Source organism: Microchirus variegatus (assembly GCF_963457635.1).
Source record: "Microchirus variegatus genome assembly, chromosome: 8".
NCBI classification, from domain to species: Eukaryota; Metazoa; Chordata; class Actinopteri; order Pleuronectiformes; family Soleidae; genus Microchirus; species Microchirus variegatus.
Window position 1 is genome coordinate 3,778,733 of NC_139809.1, and position 19,946 is coordinate 3,798,678.

Here is a 19,946-nt window from a genome sequence, read left to right on the forward strand (position 1 = left end):
TGGTTAAAATACCATCTGTCATGACTAAATGTCAAGCAAAACGTTAAATTTACATTTAAATATATGAAATCTTTTTGGTTTTGGACACAGAAACAGTGTAAGAGATATTTTATAGTAGATGGATAGTTTATCTCCTGGTATCTACAATCAGATATTACAGTAAATATAGATGTTATTTTGTCTTTTCAGTATGGCAATGGAAATACAAAAGTATTTTTACTATTATTGATTGTCTTTGGCTATTTTCCCCCCCACAGTTCTCATGTTAGTGGTCAGTTAACCCTGTAAGCAGCGCTGAGCCTTTTTGTCACAATAAACATGGATGACAACAGCACACAGATCCATTATGTTAATTGAAAACCAAAGTCCTAAGTGGGTAAGTTACGGTCACGCCCTCTTGTGTGCCGTGGTTGGTCGTGATGACGCGTCCCACAGAGAGGAGCAGGAACGACTCGATGTTTAACTCCCTCGTATCCCAATGGAAACAATAGGTGGGCTGTTTATCAGTTTGCTAGTGAGTGTGGAACGAACTGGAGAGAGACAGAGAGATAAGCAAACTCTTCAACTCAAGCCTGGCGCTGTAAGGGCTTCCAGGGCACCGATGCTTTGTGAGATAAAAGATGAATCGCAGGCGTCTGTTCTTTTCTTTTGCACAACATTGTTCTGTTCACAGCGTATCTAGATATCAGCTAAACCTAAAACACTCCACCATTGCTCATTCGTATGTCTGATATTTGTCTTTTTTTTCCACAGATGAATGTGTTTTACGTGACATTATGTAACCTGGTCTTAAAGTTCCCTCATGTTTCTTTGTGCGATATTGTGCTTTTACAGACAAGCTAAATGCCTCCAGATGTGGTCATTATATTTTGTTATTTCTTCAGTATTGAATATATTATTCTAATATAGGTTAGGATCATATTTCACATGCTGTATGTACATAGACTATTACAGTAATACATTAAGCTCAGTCAGTTCCCCTGGGTCCTTTTGTGATTGCTAAGCTTCACTGTGTCATATGTAATTGCAATATGTGTGTTGAAAATATGTTTAAAATGCTCTTTCTCTCCCTCTCCCTCTTGTTTCCAGCCCACAGGGTGGTAATGGGAAATGATGGAGGATAAAGGGCCTCGTGTAGCCGACTACTTTGTGGTTGCTGGCCTCACTGACGCGTGCAAACCTCTCGAGGAGGAGCTCCACCTCGACGACGCCGGTCCCAAGTCTGCGAAGCCCAACGCCCCCATCACCGACGTAGCCGTGGTGATCCGCTCCCTGGGCGAGGACGTACCACCAGGCTTCGTCTGTGTCGAAAACACGCCCTCCGGCCTCTCTGCAGAGCTCAACGGAGCCAGCCTCCGGGGCCCACAGATATTCTTGTGCTTCAAGCGCGGTAGAGATAAGCCTCCACTGACAGACCTCGGGTAAGCGGTAATCCACAGACACAGATGACCCTTCACTCACGCGGCACCACTAATCGCGTATCTGTTTTGAGTCACTCTAATCTGCTCTTAAACGCATCCTTTGGTCTGATATTACTGCAACGAATACATTATCAGAGTTTATTCATCAATGTCTGTTAAAGCTGCAGTGTGTAACTTTTTAAAAAAATGTAACGTCTGCCTCTTTTTTGGTCTTTGGTTTTAATTTATTTGCTGTGTCCCTGATCTGAAACCAGGCTCTGTTTAGCATAACTACCAGACCTGACTGAGGGAGCGTTTGTGTATACACTGGCAGAACAGGGGCGGGTGGAGACGAGAAGCATTTATCACATCAAACTGCTGAACACTTCATGTTATTTGAGCAGTAAAATTCCTGCTGTTAAACTCCAGCCTGTTTGCAGCCATCTCACTTTAGTAGCACAGTGTTGCTTTTGGCTCCCTCTCAGGCGACACTACTGTTAAGGTGTGTGTTACTGAGCAACACAGAGAGAATTATATAGCGCTGACGGGCTTAATCAGCATTGTGTGATTGTTGTGGTTTGAATATGACTGATATTTATCCATGTTGAACAGTTATGCACGACAGCGTTAGATAAGCCCTACCTCGTGTTTCAGTGTCCTGTACGAGTGGAAAGAGAAACTGAAGCCCGGATGTCACATCGTCCAGACCACGCCCTCGGGTCGCCCCGCCAACATCAGCGGCTCGTCCTCCCAACGCATCTACATCACTTACCGCCGCGCGCCAAAGAGCCAGCCTCACACTTCGCTCGCCGTCACCGACGTCTGCATCATCATCCCCGGCAAGGGGGAGATACCCCCTCACACCTTCTGCAAGGTGGACAAAAACCTCAACAGCAGCATGGTGAGACGACAGCTTTGAACACTTTTGTTATTATCTCACAATCGTGTTTGCAAACAATGACTTCTTTACTGATCTGTGATGGCCTCATGTTTTTCATATTCCAGTGGGGATCCTCTGTTTATCTTTGTTATAAGAAATCACTGGCTAAAGCAAACACTATTGCGTACAAAGCAGGTAAACTAGTGTCAAATCTGTGTATGAACATTTGACTCCCTCTTGCCTTTAGTATCAGCGCATTGACATGTTTTACTGTATGTTTAGGTCTGCTGTGTCGTTACCCTGAAGAGGACTATGAGTCCTTCCCACTGCCTGAGTCGGTGCCAATGTTCTGTCTGCCCATGGGGGCGACAATTGAATGCTGGCCAGCACACACCAAACACTCCCTGCCTGTTTTTTCCACATTTGTGCTAACAGGCGGCTCCGGAGAAAAGGTAAAAACCACCTACTTTACCTTAAGTGTTACAGAGAATCCTTGTTCAGTTTTACATTATCTAATGTCTCAAAGGATGGTGTCAGTCCTTTAACACATAAATTCTCACTTAGTTGCTTTATGATGTTTTGTTTTGTTTTATTCAACCAAGAAAGTCACTTGAGATATAAATATTTTTGAGAGTATGTTTGAGAGACCTCACAAAGACAGCTCAGTCAAATATGCATACAAGGAAAGAATAGAACAAATTCAGTTAACAGCTGCAATTTTCACTAATTTGCCAGTTTCTCAGAAGTCGGCGTCAGTTTTATGCTCCTTTAAAAGAGAAATTCTCACTTATTGCTTCTCTCTGTGCATTCATTTCCCTTGTGGATCCATTTGCTGATGAACTACAGGAATGTTTAACACACCAGTCAGTCTCAATCTACTTCTAAACTGTGGCTCGATTAAATTAGAAATGGTCTAAAGGCTGTGTTTGGAATAGTTAAAGACTGGGAGTCTTTTAAAGCGGCGCAGCATAAAAACATTTTTGCGGCTCATCTTTTGAATAATGGATAAGTGGTGTGCGCCACTTGGGCTGGTGCATGAGTTTCAAAATTGCTTCAGTGCTCACTCCTTCTTTTCTGCAACATGTAGTCTGAAGGCACTTTATGTCTGCTATGCTTTTTTTAAATGATATGGGGGGGAAGAACTTCAAAGGATTAAGAATGATTTTGCAGATGTTTGATGATGAAAACGCTTCAGCAGAGAAGAAGCCAGTACCGGTTCTTTGAAAGGTTCTTTTCCTTTAGTTTTTAATCAAGTCTTTTTGTTATTGTGCATAATGTTCATGTCTTGTATATACGTATACTGTATGTATAATGTGTGTGTCTATGCATGTACGTGCAGGTGTACGGCGCAGCCATCCAGTTCTACGAGCCTCACGTCGAAGAGAACCTGTCGGAGCGTCAGCGCTCGCAGCTCGGCCTGCCGAGCACTGACCTCAGATCTGACAGTAGCAGAAGTGTTTACAGCAACAAGAGCATTTGTCTGCTCTCCCACTGGCCCTTCTTCCAGTCGTTCAAGAGCTTTCTTACGTTCCTCTACCGATACTCCATATCTGGACCACACGCTCTACCGATTGAAAAGTGAGCACGTTTTTACAGTTGAAGTAGTTGTGCTTATTAAATCTAGCCGATCAATTCTTGCAAAACAGGAGTGAACAACATTTTTATTTTTGATTTTCAGACACATCTCTCACTTCATGCAAAATGTGCCATTCCCTTCCATTCAGAGACCACGCATCCTAGTGCAGGTGAGCTCAAAATGTGAAATGTGATGATTGAAGTAATAGCTTCAGTACCATTTGCCTGATTTATATGTATTATTATATTATATTATATAAGGTGATCATCTGTAAACACACTGATAGTCTAACCTTGTGTGGATCTTTCACAGCTGTCTCCACACGACAGCCTGATGCTGAGCCAGCCTGTGTCTTCCCCACTGCCTCTGAGGTGAGGAAACATCAGTGAAAAAATGGAAAATGGAAAACTCGATTCGTTGCCTTCTTGATCCAAACCCTCTCTTTTTCATTTTTTTTCATGTGCACTAGCGGCGGAAGCCTCTCCACATTACTTTTGAATCTGGGCCCAAAGAATGCAGCCACTCTGCTGGTGCTGGCTGTCACTGAGCACAAGATCCTGGTTCATTCCCTGCGTCCTGCTGTGCTCACCAGCGTCACAGAGGCCCTCGTGTCTGTAGGTGTTTTGTTATTTCCTTTCTACTTTTTCGAAAGTAATAGCACGGAAGTTGGTCTTTAATGTGATTTTAGGTAGAATGGTGGATGAGGTAAGAGGCAGCGCTGTATCAGTGAATCACTCATCATCACATCCAGAGAACACCCTCACATAGAGACCATTTGATGACTCACTCCCTATTTAAATATGTTTTTCTATCTTTGTATCAATTATATAATTGCAATGTACTAATGGATGGCCCTTTTTTTTTTTTACAGATGATATTTCCTTTCCACTGGCCATGCCCCTACATTCCTCTGTGCCCACTCGCCTTGGCTGACGTGCTCAGTGCACCGTGTCCTTTCATCGTGGGTCTGGACTCCAGATACTTTGACCTTTACCTGCCCCCGGCTGACATTAGCTGCGTGGATCTGGACACAAACACAATCTCCCAGTATGTGACCTCTGACCGCGGCTTCTCTGTGACGAATGGCCCCCTTCAACTTTTAAGACACCAAAACAAAACACTTCCCATGTTTTATGGTTTTGATTTTTTGGATCACTGATCTAATAACAAGAGAGCATTCGGCACCACTTGTCTACCACTATCAATTCTAAAGCTAATGTAATCATAGCTGCTATAAGATTACATTTTTATTGCCGATGTCAGTTCATTTATATCCGCCCTTGTTTATTTTTTGCGATGTTTCTTGACTGTCCTCCCATGTAACGAAAACCATATGGCGTGCTTTCAGAAAAGAAGACAAGAAGGCGTTAACGTGGAAAATCCTGCCCAGACGAGCTTGCAAATGTCTTCTGAATACACTGAATAAGCTCTATCAGCAGCTCGCTGAAGGTGAGTCTTTGTCTGATGCTTCCATTTTTACATGTGCAAGGTCTCATGAATATTTTAGGTTGGCTTCTCAAGCCTGTTGAGTCGGCATGTATCGCCGATTTACAGGAAAATGCATCATGCGTACATTACATATTACATTATATATATTAAAAAAAACCAACCACAACGTTTAGAGCATCCCAGGAGATGCTGAGGATATATTGTAATTTAATCACAGTGCTTTACCCAGTGCTGCTACCACAGGCTAAATCAATAAATATCATGTGATATTTCATAAATCACCACCCTTAAAGCTGCAGTACGTAACCTTTGGTGATTTTTTTGTTGTTATCATTTTGCCTCTGTTTGGTCTTCATGAACAGAAATGACGTAACATTGTTTGTATGCTGCGTACTTCACATGAAAACAAGCTATGTCAAGCAAAACTATCAGACCTTACCGAGGGAGCATTTGTGTCTATACACCAGCAGCGCAGAAGCAAACAACTGTGTTTTTTGAGCAGAAATATATACTTCTGAACGTTTTCGTGGGCCCCTTTTTTTTTGAGTTTTCAATCAAATTCCAACCTGTGTGTGAAGTTGATAGGCTTGGTTAGCATTGTGTGAACTCATTTGACAGTGCTTTGAATGTAACAGGCGTTTGATTTTGTTTTAAATGTTATGCATTACAGTTTTAATTTGAATTATTCCTATACTTTGATTTGTAACCAAAACACCTTCAAAATAGTCAAGAAAATTTGTGTTTTTTTCATGTTGTCCTGTTTCTACATACCCTACTTTTGTGACCTATTAGGTGGTCAGGTTAACCGTGAAGATGTGCAGATGGAGCAAATGGTGACTGACAGTGAGCTCAACGGGGGGAAAAGCCTCCACACGCTGGAGCTGGAAATCCAGGAGGCATTCCTGAGATTCATGGCAGCCATCCTCCGCGGCTACCGCTCGTACCTGCTGCCCATCACCCAAGCTCCGTCGGAGAAGACCACAGACGCCAGCTCACTCTTTGACCTCCAAGGTACTCTTCAGTCTGTAACATGCTAACAGGCTGCGGCTGCCTTGCTTTCATGTGATTTACTGTTGTAATGGGTCAGCGGGGTTTTTGCGTTTGGCCTGTGTCACGGGCCACAGTAAAACTCTGGTGATTTAGCTTTAAGCCTCAACAGAAAAATGGGTGGGTGTGAAAAGTCAGACAAACAGCCGTGATTAATAGCACAGTGTCCTCACACATCTGTGTGCTGTTATGAACGCAGAGCAGCCAAGAGAAACTTGTTTTCACGGCTCGGTATTAATTTCCTGTGTAATCCGTGTCGTGACCCTGTAAAAACGAAGATTCTCTGGAACAGCTTGAGAAATGATTGTCCAACATTGCGTAGCTGTAATTTCATGCAATATTTCTTCTTTGTTTATTAGGCTTCCTGAAGAGCAGAGACCGCTCCCAACAGAGGTTTTACTCCCTCATGACCAAGACACAAATGTTCAGCCGATTCATCGAGGAGTGCTCCTTTGTCAGCGATAAAGACGCCAGCCTGGCGTTCTTTGACGAGTGCGTTGATAAGGTGAGGCGCGCAGCTAATCTTTACCGTGGATTTTCTGTGCCAGAGACAATTAATTTGAAAAACTGCAGGTGTGTGTTGCATACGAACAAAGTCCCCAAGCAAGGAAACAGACAGTATCAGACTGACCTCAACACATTTGTAGAGAAATATTATTCACCTTCTACTGTTAAGATGTGACATTGAGGTTATCAATTAATTTGAAGAAGTTAATAGCAAATAACATCTACATGAGGCTATTATTAGGTTTATTTCCCCTCTTCTTTTCAACCCTTGGTGGTTTTTCCGACCTTTTTCTTTCTCTAATTTTCTGCCTTTTGTCTTCTCTCTCTGCTCCTTTGCTGCCTGGTAGCTATTCACCACTGGAGGAAAGGTAAGCCCTTAGAACTTGTGCCATTGTTTAAAGCTGAGTACGTGCTTTTATACGCGTTTCCCTTTTTCCAGTAGCAGCAGCAGCAGCACTGAGTGAAATTGTCTCGTCTCCTTGAGCATGACTCAGCGCATACAGTTTTGTCTATGGTGATTATGAATAAATCAAAGTGAGGTTAAGAGAGTGAAGGTAAAAGTGTAGGGAGGTTTTAAAATGACAGGATGTGCATTAGGCGTCTGCGTGTGTGTCAGCAAGATTATTATATATTATTGAACCAGGTGCTTTTAAGAAGAACTGCACTGGCAGGTTACGCACATTATTAAAAGTGATGCAGAGATAAAACTTATCTTTATTCTGTCCTGACTTCCGTATCCTCTGAGAAAAATTATCTACAAGACTGAAACAGGACTCATTTGTCAAAGCTGGTTTATCATCGGGGGATTTGACAGCTTTGATGAACACATCCGGCCTACGCGTGTTTTGTAATACACACAAAAAGACAAAACAACATCCTCCTCCTCTCTGAAAAAACGCTGTGTGCTTGCAAACTTGTGCAATCGGGAAGTCACATTTACATCCTGCGCGGACACTTTGAGTGCCTGTATGAGTGGCCTTTGCGGTCATTATTGAGAAGTGGAAGGATTGATTCATTCAGTGTCACCGCTGCTGAGGTTGACAACAAGTGCGTGATTGAGAAAGACCTCTCGTCTGTAAGAGGAAGGGCAAGAAGAGTGGAGAAAACACTGAGTGCAATCGAAGTGAGGGCGAACAGGTCAGTGACAGTCGCTCGACTGAATCATCCACTCGACCGAGTGGAACAAATGCTGTTACACAGAACCACCGGTGAGCCATTCATCTGCTGCCATAATATTAATGTCCTGAGATAGGCTCTCGTAATGGAATCAGATAAGCCGACTGACTGCACATCGGCATTGCAAGGTTTTACAAAAAAAAAATGAAAAAAGACAGCTACTTAGTGGCGATTTTTCTCCTTAAAACAAACACGCAAGCTTTATGGAGACACTTGTGTCCATTAAATATCCATTGGTCAGTTTTTAATTGAATGAAATGTGGCAGCTAAGTATCAAACCTTGCTGCCAGAGCAGTCAAGTGGTTTAATGTACAATACAGCGCCATTGGCATTTTGTCCGGGTCACTGCTGCCAGGATTAAATTGGTCTTGGAAGATTCATGCACTCGAGCCTTGACAATAGCTGAAAGGACTGAGGGACACAGACCGTATATCGAGATGTAGATGGACTCATTACTGGCATCTGTTTTTCCTCACTGATCCTCATACCTGATCTGATCTGAGAGCTCACACAGTATCAAATGCCCCTGAGCTTCCATGCGGCATTACCTCGTAGGTTTTACGCTATATTAAGAGCCAAGCTGGGCGGGAGAGAGGAGAAGCAATGACGCAGCGTGTGTTTTCTCTTGCAAACCAGACGGACGGCGAGCGACAGGAGGACACCAGGCTGATTGAACTGGACGAATCCCACCGCAGCGAGCACACGGTCTATATCAACCCTCCAGAGCTGCCTCCGCTTCCACGGGGAGAAGAGCATCCTCTGTGCTATAGGTAACACAATGCAGATCAGATCAATCCCTGCGCACACAAGAGAGATGCAAAAACAAGCTGATTACTTCTTTTACACTCACGCTTCCAGGATCTCAGAGTCAAAAATCGCTGTGCATGACATTGTGCCTTTATTGATGTTGCCTTTTGTGTCCGTCTCAGTTTACATCATCGTACACAGTATGAGAGAATCTATAATGTCTTCCCGCAGCTACTCTAGCTTCCCTGTGCTTAATGCGGAGCTGCTGGAGCCACTGGAGGGACAAAATCCTCCATCAGCCAGCATGATGACTTCGCGCCACAGCAGCCCGGCCAGCCCCACAGCCATCTTCAGACGCTCTAAACAGGTAATGCTGTATGAGAAGTGTGATTCCCTTGAAAATGCGCCAATGATTATTAGTGCATGAGACAAACCAAATGAAAAACCTTCAGCTTCTAAAGAAGATAAAACATCGTTTTTCAGGAGATCAAGTTGGCTCAAAAGATGGCCAAGACCTACTCATCTATGCCTCAGATGTGGTCCAAATGTCTTCTACGGCATTGCTATGGCCTGTGGTTCATCTGCCTGCCAGGATTCGTGGGGAACTCGCCCTCTAAGGTGCGAGCTCTGCGTACAGCTTACGACGTGTTGAGGAAGATGCAGGACAAGAAGCTGCAGGCTCCTGATGAGGTAGGAACCTGAATAACAAATAAACACCTATGTAGTTATCATGTAAATATGATATTTAGGGTTCGAGCACGACAGTGCAAGAACCCTATTGAAACTGAAAGAGTTATTATTATTATTCTTATTCTTCCGCCAAATGAATCGCCTTTTTGAGGCCTTTCCCATGCTCAAAAACTCACAGATTTTTGCGACCACGTCAGGCCTGGTGAAAATTTACGTATTTCAAAGGTTCGGTGAAAAAGCGTGGAAAATTGGAAGTGGGAGGGGCAAATAACTGCTCTGCCCCACAAAAGCGTTTGTCCAGAACATCAGCTTTAACGTACATGCACGAAACTTGGTACACACGTTCCTTAGGTCAGGACGGTCAAAAAATCCAGCGAAGACCTATGCTCTAAAACGAACAGGGAAGCCGCCATCTTGGATTGAACGTTCACTATTTGGCGATTTTGGCGAATTTACACCATCGCTACAAAATCTATTTATAATTGCTTTTGCTGTTTTTTTCTGTCCAAGGTGTGTTACCGGGTGTTGTTGCAGTTGTGTGGCCAGTACAGCCAGCCTGTCCTTGCTGTCAGGGTGTTGTTTGAGATGAAAAAGGCTGGAGTCCAACCGAATGCCATCACGTATGGCTACTACAACAAGGTATGTAATCATGATAAAAAACTACACCAACAAATAGTTACCAAAAAAAAATGTTTCAAGTCGAACAATTTTGTTTTAAATGTTAAATGTTCCTTCTCCAGGCCGTGTTAGAGAGCACTTGGCCGTCCACCACCAGAGGAGGCTACTTTCTGTGGAGGAAGCTGAGGAACGTGGTCCTCGGTGTTCTCCGGTTCAAGCAAGCAGGGAGAAAACAACAGACTCCTCACAGAGATCCACAGCTCTCAGGTGATTATTTTGGGGTGTTTATTAATCACAAATATGCTAATATTCCCCATTTTGTTGTACACAAATATCTTGTGCAAAACGCATTTCTAGATAATAATCATGTTTTTTGCTAATTAAGCCCTGAAAGTGTTCCTTCAGTGTCAAGCTGCTGCCTCAAGTGAAAACCAGATTTTGTTAATATTAGAGATGTAAATGATCATCATCATCCACAATATAACAGAAGTAGGTATTTTCACACAACCGCATTACAAATGTGAGAACATATGTCAATATTTAGGATTTTAAGATGCATTAGGACTAAAACAAATCCTTGGATTGCAGTAAGTCATCTTCACCATTTCAGTAAATTAGTGCTTCATGAATACAATGTAATTGAATGTCATCCTGTGGAACTTCTTCAAGGTGTGTTTTCTGGTCTCATAACGAGGTTTTATCTGGATTCAGGCTTCCTCCGGCACAGATTGTTCCCAAACCACTTTCCTTTAATGGCAGTAATTAAACCGTGCACACGGAGGTTTCCCTCCCCAGCAGTCACTGCGCACAGGTTGCTCTTGATGTCGGCCCGTAATTCCCACAACATCCCAGAGACTCATTACCATAATGACATGAGGGAACATCAGGCTTTTTAGACCGTATATTGTGTGTGTGTGTGTGTGTGTTCTTGTATTTGTGGCTTTGTGAGGACCAAAAAAAATGTATAATCCATACAAAGTGAGGAGAGTTTGGCTGGTCCGCACATCTTTCAAGGTTTTTTTTGGAGTTTAAGACCTGGTTTTAGGGTTAGGGTTATAATTGTGTTTAGGTTAAGATTATGTGAAGGTAAAGGAAAATAAAAGTGAATGTGATTCAGTCGAGTTAAAACCGGGATTTTCTTTGCAGTCATTTTATCCTGTTATGTTGAGTAATGTTCAGTCATGATGGCAGCCACTTTATGTGGGCTCATAAGCTGTTTTCAGCTGAGCAGTAGTCTACTAATTCTGTTGCTACTCCTTTTTTTTTTTTTATCATTCAACCTCTTCTCTATTATCTCCCCCCCAGACGGCAGCGATCTTGACACTGTCAGTCAAGAGAGTTTGGACAGCGCTAATGACTCTGCTGAGCGGACATCCATCGACACCGACTTCACTAAAATGGACTCCAGCGATGATGGATTTAGCACAGGTAGGAAGCCGCAGCTCTGCTTCTGTTTTAAATGTCACCATACCCCCCCCCCCCACACCCAAATGTTGTATTTGGAGCCTTCTGCTCTCTCTCTGTCATCACTCATTACACTCAAAGAACAAAAAAAAAAAACACTGCAACACTACCTAAGAAATGCCTTTAAAAACATGTCACCAAAAATGTTATCCACGCACAGCTGTAAAACGTGTTACAAAGGTTACTCGATGAAAACTGATTTAAAAAATGACTGAGAAAAATAAAATGGATATAAAGTTTTTTAATTGAACTCATGAGATTAAGACCAAAAAAGTACAAAAAAGTACGTTCTTCTTTTGCAATTACATTAAATTAATATACTGAAGGACAGCAGAGGTGGTGGTGGTTATTATGAGCAGGCTGAGGTTCTGATACTAACATTATCATCGATATAGAGCTTGGTTTATAATTGTTCTTGCAGTCTATCCTTGTAAATGGATGATGCAAGATGATTCCGAGTGTTGCTAAACCTGACTTTCTATTCTGGGACTGTTGTGTGCTGTACGCTGTAAGGAATACCAACCGCACTCTGTCGTATGAAGGATCCATGGAGACTTTTTAATTACATTGGCTCTTTGAAAGAAAAAAAAACAACTAGTGGGAACAAAAACAAACTCACGTTTTCCTTTTTTTCCAGGTGGACAGTCGGACCAGGGCTACGATTCACTGTCCAAAGAGGAGGAGAGGCTCTGTGTCAGACACGGCGACAGCAGCACACCGCTGGTAGAAGACAAAGGAGCTCGGCAGTCCAGTGAGTGTAAGGATTAGATGTTATCTTTAATCTCTGACACTTAATGACCGTTTCTGCACAAGCATACCACTGCTGACTGTGAACATAATGAACTCTCCCTGTAAAAGTCGAGCTTTCATGTCGCAGTGTGGGTGTAATGTCTTCTCTACCTTTCCGGCTGCTGATAGTATATTTATAATTAACAGCTTAAAATTGGGAGGTCTTTAGTATAAAATACAAGACTTGAACCATAAGGAATTATTCACCTGCACACCAATAGATTTGTAGGGATTTAACATTAATAAATGTAACTGAGTTTTCTAATGTATGTGTTATCTCTTTAAAGCGGAACTAGACCAGAAGTTCCTATTATCGCTGTTTTTTTGGTGTGTATCTGCGTCATTACCTTGTTTATGAAGCCCTGACGGTTCGAAACAAACAGTTCAGCCATTGCTGAGAACGCTGTGTTTATTGTAATCTTGGGGCTCAGCGAGATCACTGAAAATCCCGTAATAGTTACGTAAGCGGAGCGGTTCTCCTGAACAACTGATCGCCCTGCTCCGGGCGGTAGTCTGGGCACATCCGGTTACGTACATTGAACCGCAGAAGAAGAATAACGTCCATTGTGGAGGTGTTTCACGGGCAACAGTGTCTTCTGACTCTGGGTCTGACTCCGGTTTAAAGTCATAAAAGGGACTGCGGCAGGGAGTCGTGACGAAGCTATTTTTAAACACTGTTAAAACAATGTTTTGATAATGAGGAGCAGTGCATCCGCCGTTCCAGAGGGGGGCGCTGCGCTTCTGAGAACGGATGTGCTGGATAGTACTGGCCAATCAAAAGACTCTGTCTTCTGGGGGTGAAAGTTCACTCTGAAATCTCGCAGCAGAAAAACACTGTCAGAAAAGAGGATTTCTATCGGCTAGTTTACAGCAACTAGGAGGTTTTTGATCATAAAAACAAGTTAATATATGTAGGTAGACCTCCATAACTAACATTTATGTGCAACAGGACCACTCTATGTGACCTTTAACAAATGTCATGTTGTTTAAATCTCTAGTACCTGAGATCGAGGTCCCAACCAGCAGCACATCTCCTTCTATGAAAAGCTATAAATCAACAGAAGCCAGCACAGGTGAGTTTATTCAGAGAGGTTTGCATGAATCAGTGAGGGCTTATTAAACACTTCCCCAGGTTTTCAGTCTCAGAGATCAATGTCTCCACGTCTTCATTTCTCGCAGGCAATGGCAGCGGGCTGGCGCGCAGTTCGTCAGGCGACGCCGTCGCGAGCGGAGCTCTTCCAAAAGCAGAGAGACCAAAATCGCTCGACTTGTCCGGTGCGCCGGAAACACTGCGGTTCGCCGTGCCTCACGTGAGCTCAGTGAAGCAGCTTCACCTCGGTGCCGACAGACTGCATGGTGTCGAGGAAGAGGAGACAGAAACTGATAAACAGAAACCTCTGGTGGAGAGGAGTGTCAGCTGTAATGCCGGGAGTGTAAGAAGGACAGGTGTAGAGACGGGCTTTGACCCCCTGTCACTGATGGCGACAGATACGGTGCAAGAGTTTGACCGGGACAACAATTGCAGCAGCCCTCTGAGCAGCCTCACACCCGGCGCGGACTTGCAGAATCACTCGAGCCCCTTGTTTCGATCCTCCTCGTCTCCTCGCTCGTCGCCGAGAACTTCCTCTCTGCTGCGCGCCAACTCGCACCTTCCGCTGCCGGTCAAATCCAAGGAGAAGCTGTCGCCGTCGCCGTCTCTGCCTCTGGGCGTCTGCTACAAAGACAGAGAGAGGCCTTCCTCGTTGGCGTCGCCCTCCTCGCCGACGACGTCCACCTCGTCGTTTTCCATGGACTCTCTCTTCACGCCGACTCTGGACATCTTCAAGAGCAGCGTTATATCAGCGGGGAAGGGTGTGGCCGAGAAGGCCAGCCGCCTTTACTCTCGCCTGTCCTCGCAGACATCGTTAACTCAGGTTAGCAGCACATATATCTGTCGATGATATGAAATTCCATCCTCGGTGAACTCTCGTAATGTGACGCTGTTGTTTCTCCGTCTTCCCTCCTTGCAGGATGCAAACTGTGATGGTGTGAGTGTGTCTTCACTGACTTCAGCAGAGGCAGACTGCTCCTGGCTGCTCGATAATGATCTGGACCCAGATGGCTTCACCTCCCCCCAGCATGGCAGCATGACCCGACTCAGGAGAACCCCCGTTGTGGGCCAAGCTTGCGCGGGCAGTCCCGGCACCCCCGACAGAGTGTTCAGACACAACTCCTTCTCTGGTTTGTTATACATCCTTGACTTTCAGAGCTGCTATTTATGGTTTTAGTTTTTTGAACACAAAGCACAATAAATGCATTTAAAGCAGTTTATAGTCTATCTATGTATATCTGATGTTTAAAAAAAAAGCTGCTGCTCCTAGGAAAACACTTGTAATCTAAATTTAGAATAAGAGTAGCGCTCGACGATGGAGAGAGTTGGGTGTTGTTATGATGGAAACTAGGCCATCGGGCATGATGGCTGCTTTACTGTGTGGGCTTGTCTGTGCTCAGCCGCAGGCTCTTTGCTAAACTGCTCATGTGCACATTTTAAGAAACGCAAATGTGAGAAACAGTCCACGGAACATCAAACATCAATGCTGTGCTACTTTGTTTCCTTCTTGCACTTTTACTTGTGTGCCTAATTATGAAATCCTCCATTATTTCTAGGTGGTTTGGCACTTCCCTCTAAATCTCTTCACCCTCCGGATTCCTCCCTCGAAACCAGCCGCTTTCATCCCACTCCCAGTTACGCCATAGAGGTATGTTAGTCACATATCGCAGACTAAATTTTTTTAGACGCCAACTGCCGTGATCGAAATTTTGCAGTAAATCTGATTTCCTCCACATCGCAGGTGCAGATTTCCAGTTGTTCGCTCTGTAAGACGTGCGACTGTCTGGTGTACGATGAGGAGATCATGGCTGGCTGGACGGCAAACGACTCAAACCTCAACAGCACTTGTCCATTCTGTGGCACAGCCTTCCTGCCTTTCCTCAATGTGGAAATCAAAGACCTGAGACCACAGAGCAGGTAGGTCGTCCTTTTACAAGCACTAACTATGTACATACACATTCTATGAATCATCTCTCCCCATAATTTCACACTGAATTCGATTATGATATGAGTCATTGTGTCTTTAGGGCCTTACATTCCTGGCTGCAGGCCACAATCTCTCAAACTAGATTGTCTGGAGTGTGTCTCCACACTCAGATACAGTATGCTTTATCCCTGTGGCCTCTTTAAAGAGATCCATTATGTGTCTCCTTGCAGGTCCTCTAAGGAAAGTAATCCTGTTACGGAGGAGGGCCCGTCTGTCTCACTCAACCCCAAGGCCGAAATGTCTGCAACAGACCGTGCAGCTCGGTCATCTGCAGTTCCCCTGCAGCAGGAGAAGAGTGGGGGTGTTGGCACAGCAGGACCAGCCTCAGCGCCCGCCTCCACCTCTGCTCCGGTGACAGTGCCGTACCTGAGTCCACTGGTCCTGTGGAAGGAGCTCGAGAGCCTGCTGGTGAACGAGGGCGACCAGGCCATCTCCACGCCGAGTGTAGTCGACCAACACCCCATCGTTTTCTGGAACCTTGTGTGGTACTACCGCAGGCTGGAGCTGCCGAGTAATCTACCCGCTCTTATCCTGTCCTCCCAGCACTGTTGCCATGGAGACCAGGTAAATATTTCAACAAATGACTTTGTCTCCAGATTGACATTTTTAATATAAAGTCACTTAACCAAGTTTGAGTTAAAGGTGCATTGTGTAATAAATCTAAAGCAACTGGTCATAAAATCCTCGTAATATGTCACAGAGACTCAGGAATAATATTTCATATAACAAACTGAACTCACCAAATATTCACATTAAAAAAATATTTTGCAGACTGCAAATCATGGTACCAATCATTGTCAGTAGTTGCCTCTACTGAGTTGACTCAGTAGAGTCTCAGCTGCCGAGCAACCACGGGTTGCCAGTTACGTCTGAGCTACAATGGCGGAGAAAACGAAACCTAACAAATCTCTGCATTTTGAATTTGAGTGTAGTAACCGTTTTTGGCCACATTCTTACATATGGCGCCTTTAAAGCGCTTTTGTGGAGGATGTGGACATCTCTGACATCAGTGACCTCTAGTGGTTGACAATTGTTTCAAAAACCTAAAGCACAAATCATACACACACACACACACACACACACACACACATATATATATATATATATATATATATATATATATATATATATTGTGTTTTTTTAGCAAATGAAGAGCAAGTATGTGTAAAGATGTGACAGCATGCATTAAAATTCTCTCCACCAGGCCTGTGAGAAACAGAGGGGATTAATCTTCCACACATTTTTTTTTTTTTTTTCCCTCCTCTAGACTCCTCAGAGCGTTTCATCCGAGGACAGCAAGCAGGTGCTTGTGAGGATTATGTGGGACAACTTGAAGTTGCACCAAGATAAAGTTCAGCCCTGTTACGTGCTGTGGAACACACACTGTAAGTCATTTCACAGTCTACTTCATAAGACTGAGGTGTTAAGTTTTCAAAGGGTGAAATTTCTCAAAAGCAGTGGTTAGCGTTTCATCAAGGTCAGACATTTAGATGCAGGTTAAGTAATGTGTGCGAAGGAAGCGGGAAATCATGCATAATTCAGTTCAAGCCCCCTATTAGTCATACCCACTGTACTGTGCTACGGCTTTTTTTTTTCTGAGTGAAGGAGATGAACAAGCGTTTGATGAGGTCGACTTTTTATCTCTCTCTGTAGGCGCCAACTCCCTAATTCGCTCCGGGCTGTGTGAAGAAGGCCAGCTCTTCACCGTGGAGCTCCTGCAGGGTTTTGTGAGGAGTATTAAGAAGAGCGACGTCTATCAGCCCATGAGCCAAATCATTCAGCTGCTGGGGCCAGAGCTGGGCTTTAAGAGGCAGAGGTGAGGAGAATAAACATGTCAGCTGTAAAGTCATGTTGTGAAGATGAAGAGAAAGACTAATCTCTACTTTTTTTTTTTTCTTTCTTCTCCAAAAAGGAGCCTTTATAGAGATTTGTTGTTCCTTGCACTGGTGGCCCTGGGGAAAAACAACATTAATATAAGTAAGTTTGTTGTATCGATGCTCCATCACTTTGACCCTGATTTAAATAAATCAAAAATAAAGCCTGGTAAATCAATGAATCCTGAAGACTTTGGTGATCCCATGACTTTTCCTTTAGCACCACCCGCAGGTCAAACTTTGAAAAACAACCCCCTTAAGCTGCATCTACTTTGTTTAGTGCCAGTTAGAAAATGTTAGCATGTCAATATGTTAAATTAGTATAATAATAATCTTTATTTCACACTTGTAACTAAGCATTGTTTCTTCGCAGATGCCTTTGACCGGGAGTACAAGCTGGCTTATGATCGCCTCACACCAAACTTGGTCAAGCTGACGCACAACTGTGATCGGCCCCCTGGACCGGGGGTCATGGAGTGCAGGAGGACTTTTAAAGAGCCCAGTCTGTGAACCCACTACTATTTTCCTTTATACAAGTATGTTTTGGGCACTGCTGCTGTTTTTCTTTTGCGTAGTTTATTTTATTTGGACTGCTCTTTAGACTCAGGACCAACTCCCCTGACTGAGACACTCTGAGCTCTTCAAAGCACAACAGGAAATCTTCAACTAATGTAAAGCAACTGCCACGATTCCCTTGTAGCCCGTTATAGCCGGGGACGCACGGAAGTACAGGACTTGCGTTTGTACATATTTTATAAAATTCCACTGTATTTTCAGCACAACTATAGTCAAATATTTGTATAGTAATTATACAGTCCTCTATTTTATGACTGCTTCTGTTCAAGCTGTGAGTAAATATGTCAAAGTAAGTGTATGATCACGTTGTCTATTCCTTGTTGGTCCTGGTGACCTTGTTAAGACTGTTGTTGAGTACAGTATGTACCCTGCTTTTTGGACATTCATGTTTTTACGAAGCACTTTGACGAGACACGTTCATTATGGCCCAGCATCCAACTTTAAGTGATAAATTCCTTCTCATTTGTACACCGTAGACCCGTTTCCATATGCCTGAACACACTAAAGTAGACGTTAACATCAAGAATATTGTTGTTTTTTTTAACCAAAAAGGGAGTTCTCAATTATTGTACGTTATACAGTATGCACAAATGTATTTATGTATCTTTTTTTTGTACAGTGCTCAAAAAGAAGCCCCAAAAGGGGAGTATGGTGATATGATTTATTACCACTTTTCTACACGATACCTTTTTTTTTAGAATGAATAATGTATGTGTTGTATGGGACCATCAAAGATGAACTTTCTTGAAACAGTACAATCAAAACTATTAGAGTAAAGTAAAAGCTGAAAAATAATCGCTGTAGTTGATTTAATCAACGCAATCTTTTGATAAAGTAATTTGTGTATTCACACAGTAACATATCTACGAAACTGTACAGTGTATTTGATTGTTGTCATGTGTGTATTTTCCTTTTTGGTCCTCACTCTCCGTAGTACTGTAGATGTCGTTTTTAGACATTTGGACAATCGTATACTGTTTGAGGTCATTTGGACCACTTCTGAAGAAACTTAACAGATGACAGTGCAGGACTTTTTGCGCTCAAAATTCAAAGTAATGTTCGTCAATGAGTGTGTTTATTCACTGTGTCGATATTGTCTTTCACTCTAAATGACAAACTCCCTCAGTATTCTCCGCAGTATAATGTGGCTGCACAGCCTGTAACTGAACTTCACCACAACTTACTCACCGATACGATGCTGGAATAAACGACAGTCTCACACAATGTACATTTGTATTTTAACTTCCACGTACGTTTGCACCCAGCGACAAAACAAAGAAAACCAAAAATATAATTTGATGTCTATGTGTCGTTAACATAATTTGTAAATTTTACACAATGTCTACAAAGTATTATTTTTTTCATTTGTAACACGAGATACTAAATTTGTATAATTTTTACCTAAATAAGAAACCATTTTCCCTGGCTGGATCTATACTTTGTTTTCATGTATGAATAAACACATTTATTCTATGTAGATTAATTCTTGCCTGACCTTTTGATAAAAAACAGACAGGCGTGACAGAACAATGTGTTGTTGGTGTTGGTAAGTTATTTAATAATAATGAATTTTTTTTTAATACAAAATGCAACCTACATTAATCAAAATGTGCACATGTTCTAGATTTCTGAGTTTATTTTGATGCATTTTTTTTAAACCGTGAAAAAAAAATAGGTTATCCCTACTTCTACATATCCTTGAACAGTAAATTCTTAATTTCCTGTTGTGATAGAATATATATAATCTGCCATTGGTACTAAAAGTAAATGTAACATAGGAACTAGAAAAGCACTCGGAGAGCGCATACAACCCCGGCCAAAATTGTTCCTGAATTGTTCCACATTTCCTGAAAGTTTCATCCAAATCCATCCGTGACTTTTAGATTTATGTTGATATCAGACAGACAAACAAACAAAGTCAGGCGAAAACATACACCTCCTTGGCGGAGGTCAAATATTGTCGTCCGTATACTTGCTGCTCACAAGTGAGTCAAACATCACAGGCAGCGAAGCCACTCCAGTGGTTTTTCTGAAGATAACCAGACTCTTGAGCTCATGAGATTCACTCACTTCTGC

The 19,946-nt window shown here is 43.0% G+C and overlaps 1 protein-coding gene across 1 annotated transcript; it reads left to right on the forward strand.

Moving 5' to 3' along the window:
• Nucleotides 1-1,110: 1,110 nt before the first annotated feature.
• dennd4a (DENN/MADD domain containing 4A) lies at nucleotides 1,111-17,804 on the forward strand (the record flags this gene model as incomplete). The annotated part of the gene is made up of 30 exons (XM_083894378.1): nucleotides 1,111-1,421; nucleotides 2,055-2,301; nucleotides 2,406-2,475; nucleotides 2,563-2,732; nucleotides 3,620-3,858; nucleotides 3,959-4,025; nucleotides 4,169-4,227; nucleotides 4,326-4,470; nucleotides 4,728-4,903; nucleotides 5,205-5,305; nucleotides 6,098-6,316; nucleotides 6,712-6,857; nucleotides 7,207-7,227; nucleotides 8,672-8,805; nucleotides 9,014-9,149; nucleotides 9,266-9,472; nucleotides 9,983-10,111; nucleotides 10,213-10,357; nucleotides 11,396-11,518; nucleotides 12,192-12,305; nucleotides 13,342-13,416; nucleotides 13,523-14,256; nucleotides 14,353-14,563; nucleotides 14,990-15,081; nucleotides 15,175-15,350; nucleotides 15,591-15,984; nucleotides 16,688-16,805; nucleotides 17,074-17,236; nucleotides 17,333-17,397; nucleotides 17,668-17,804. 30 exons carry the CDS (start codon nucleotides 1,111-1,113, stop codon nucleotides 17,802-17,804), a joined length of 5,124 nt encoding a protein of 1,707 aa, XP_083750504.1.
• Nucleotides 17,805-19,946: the final 2,142 nt, after the last annotated feature.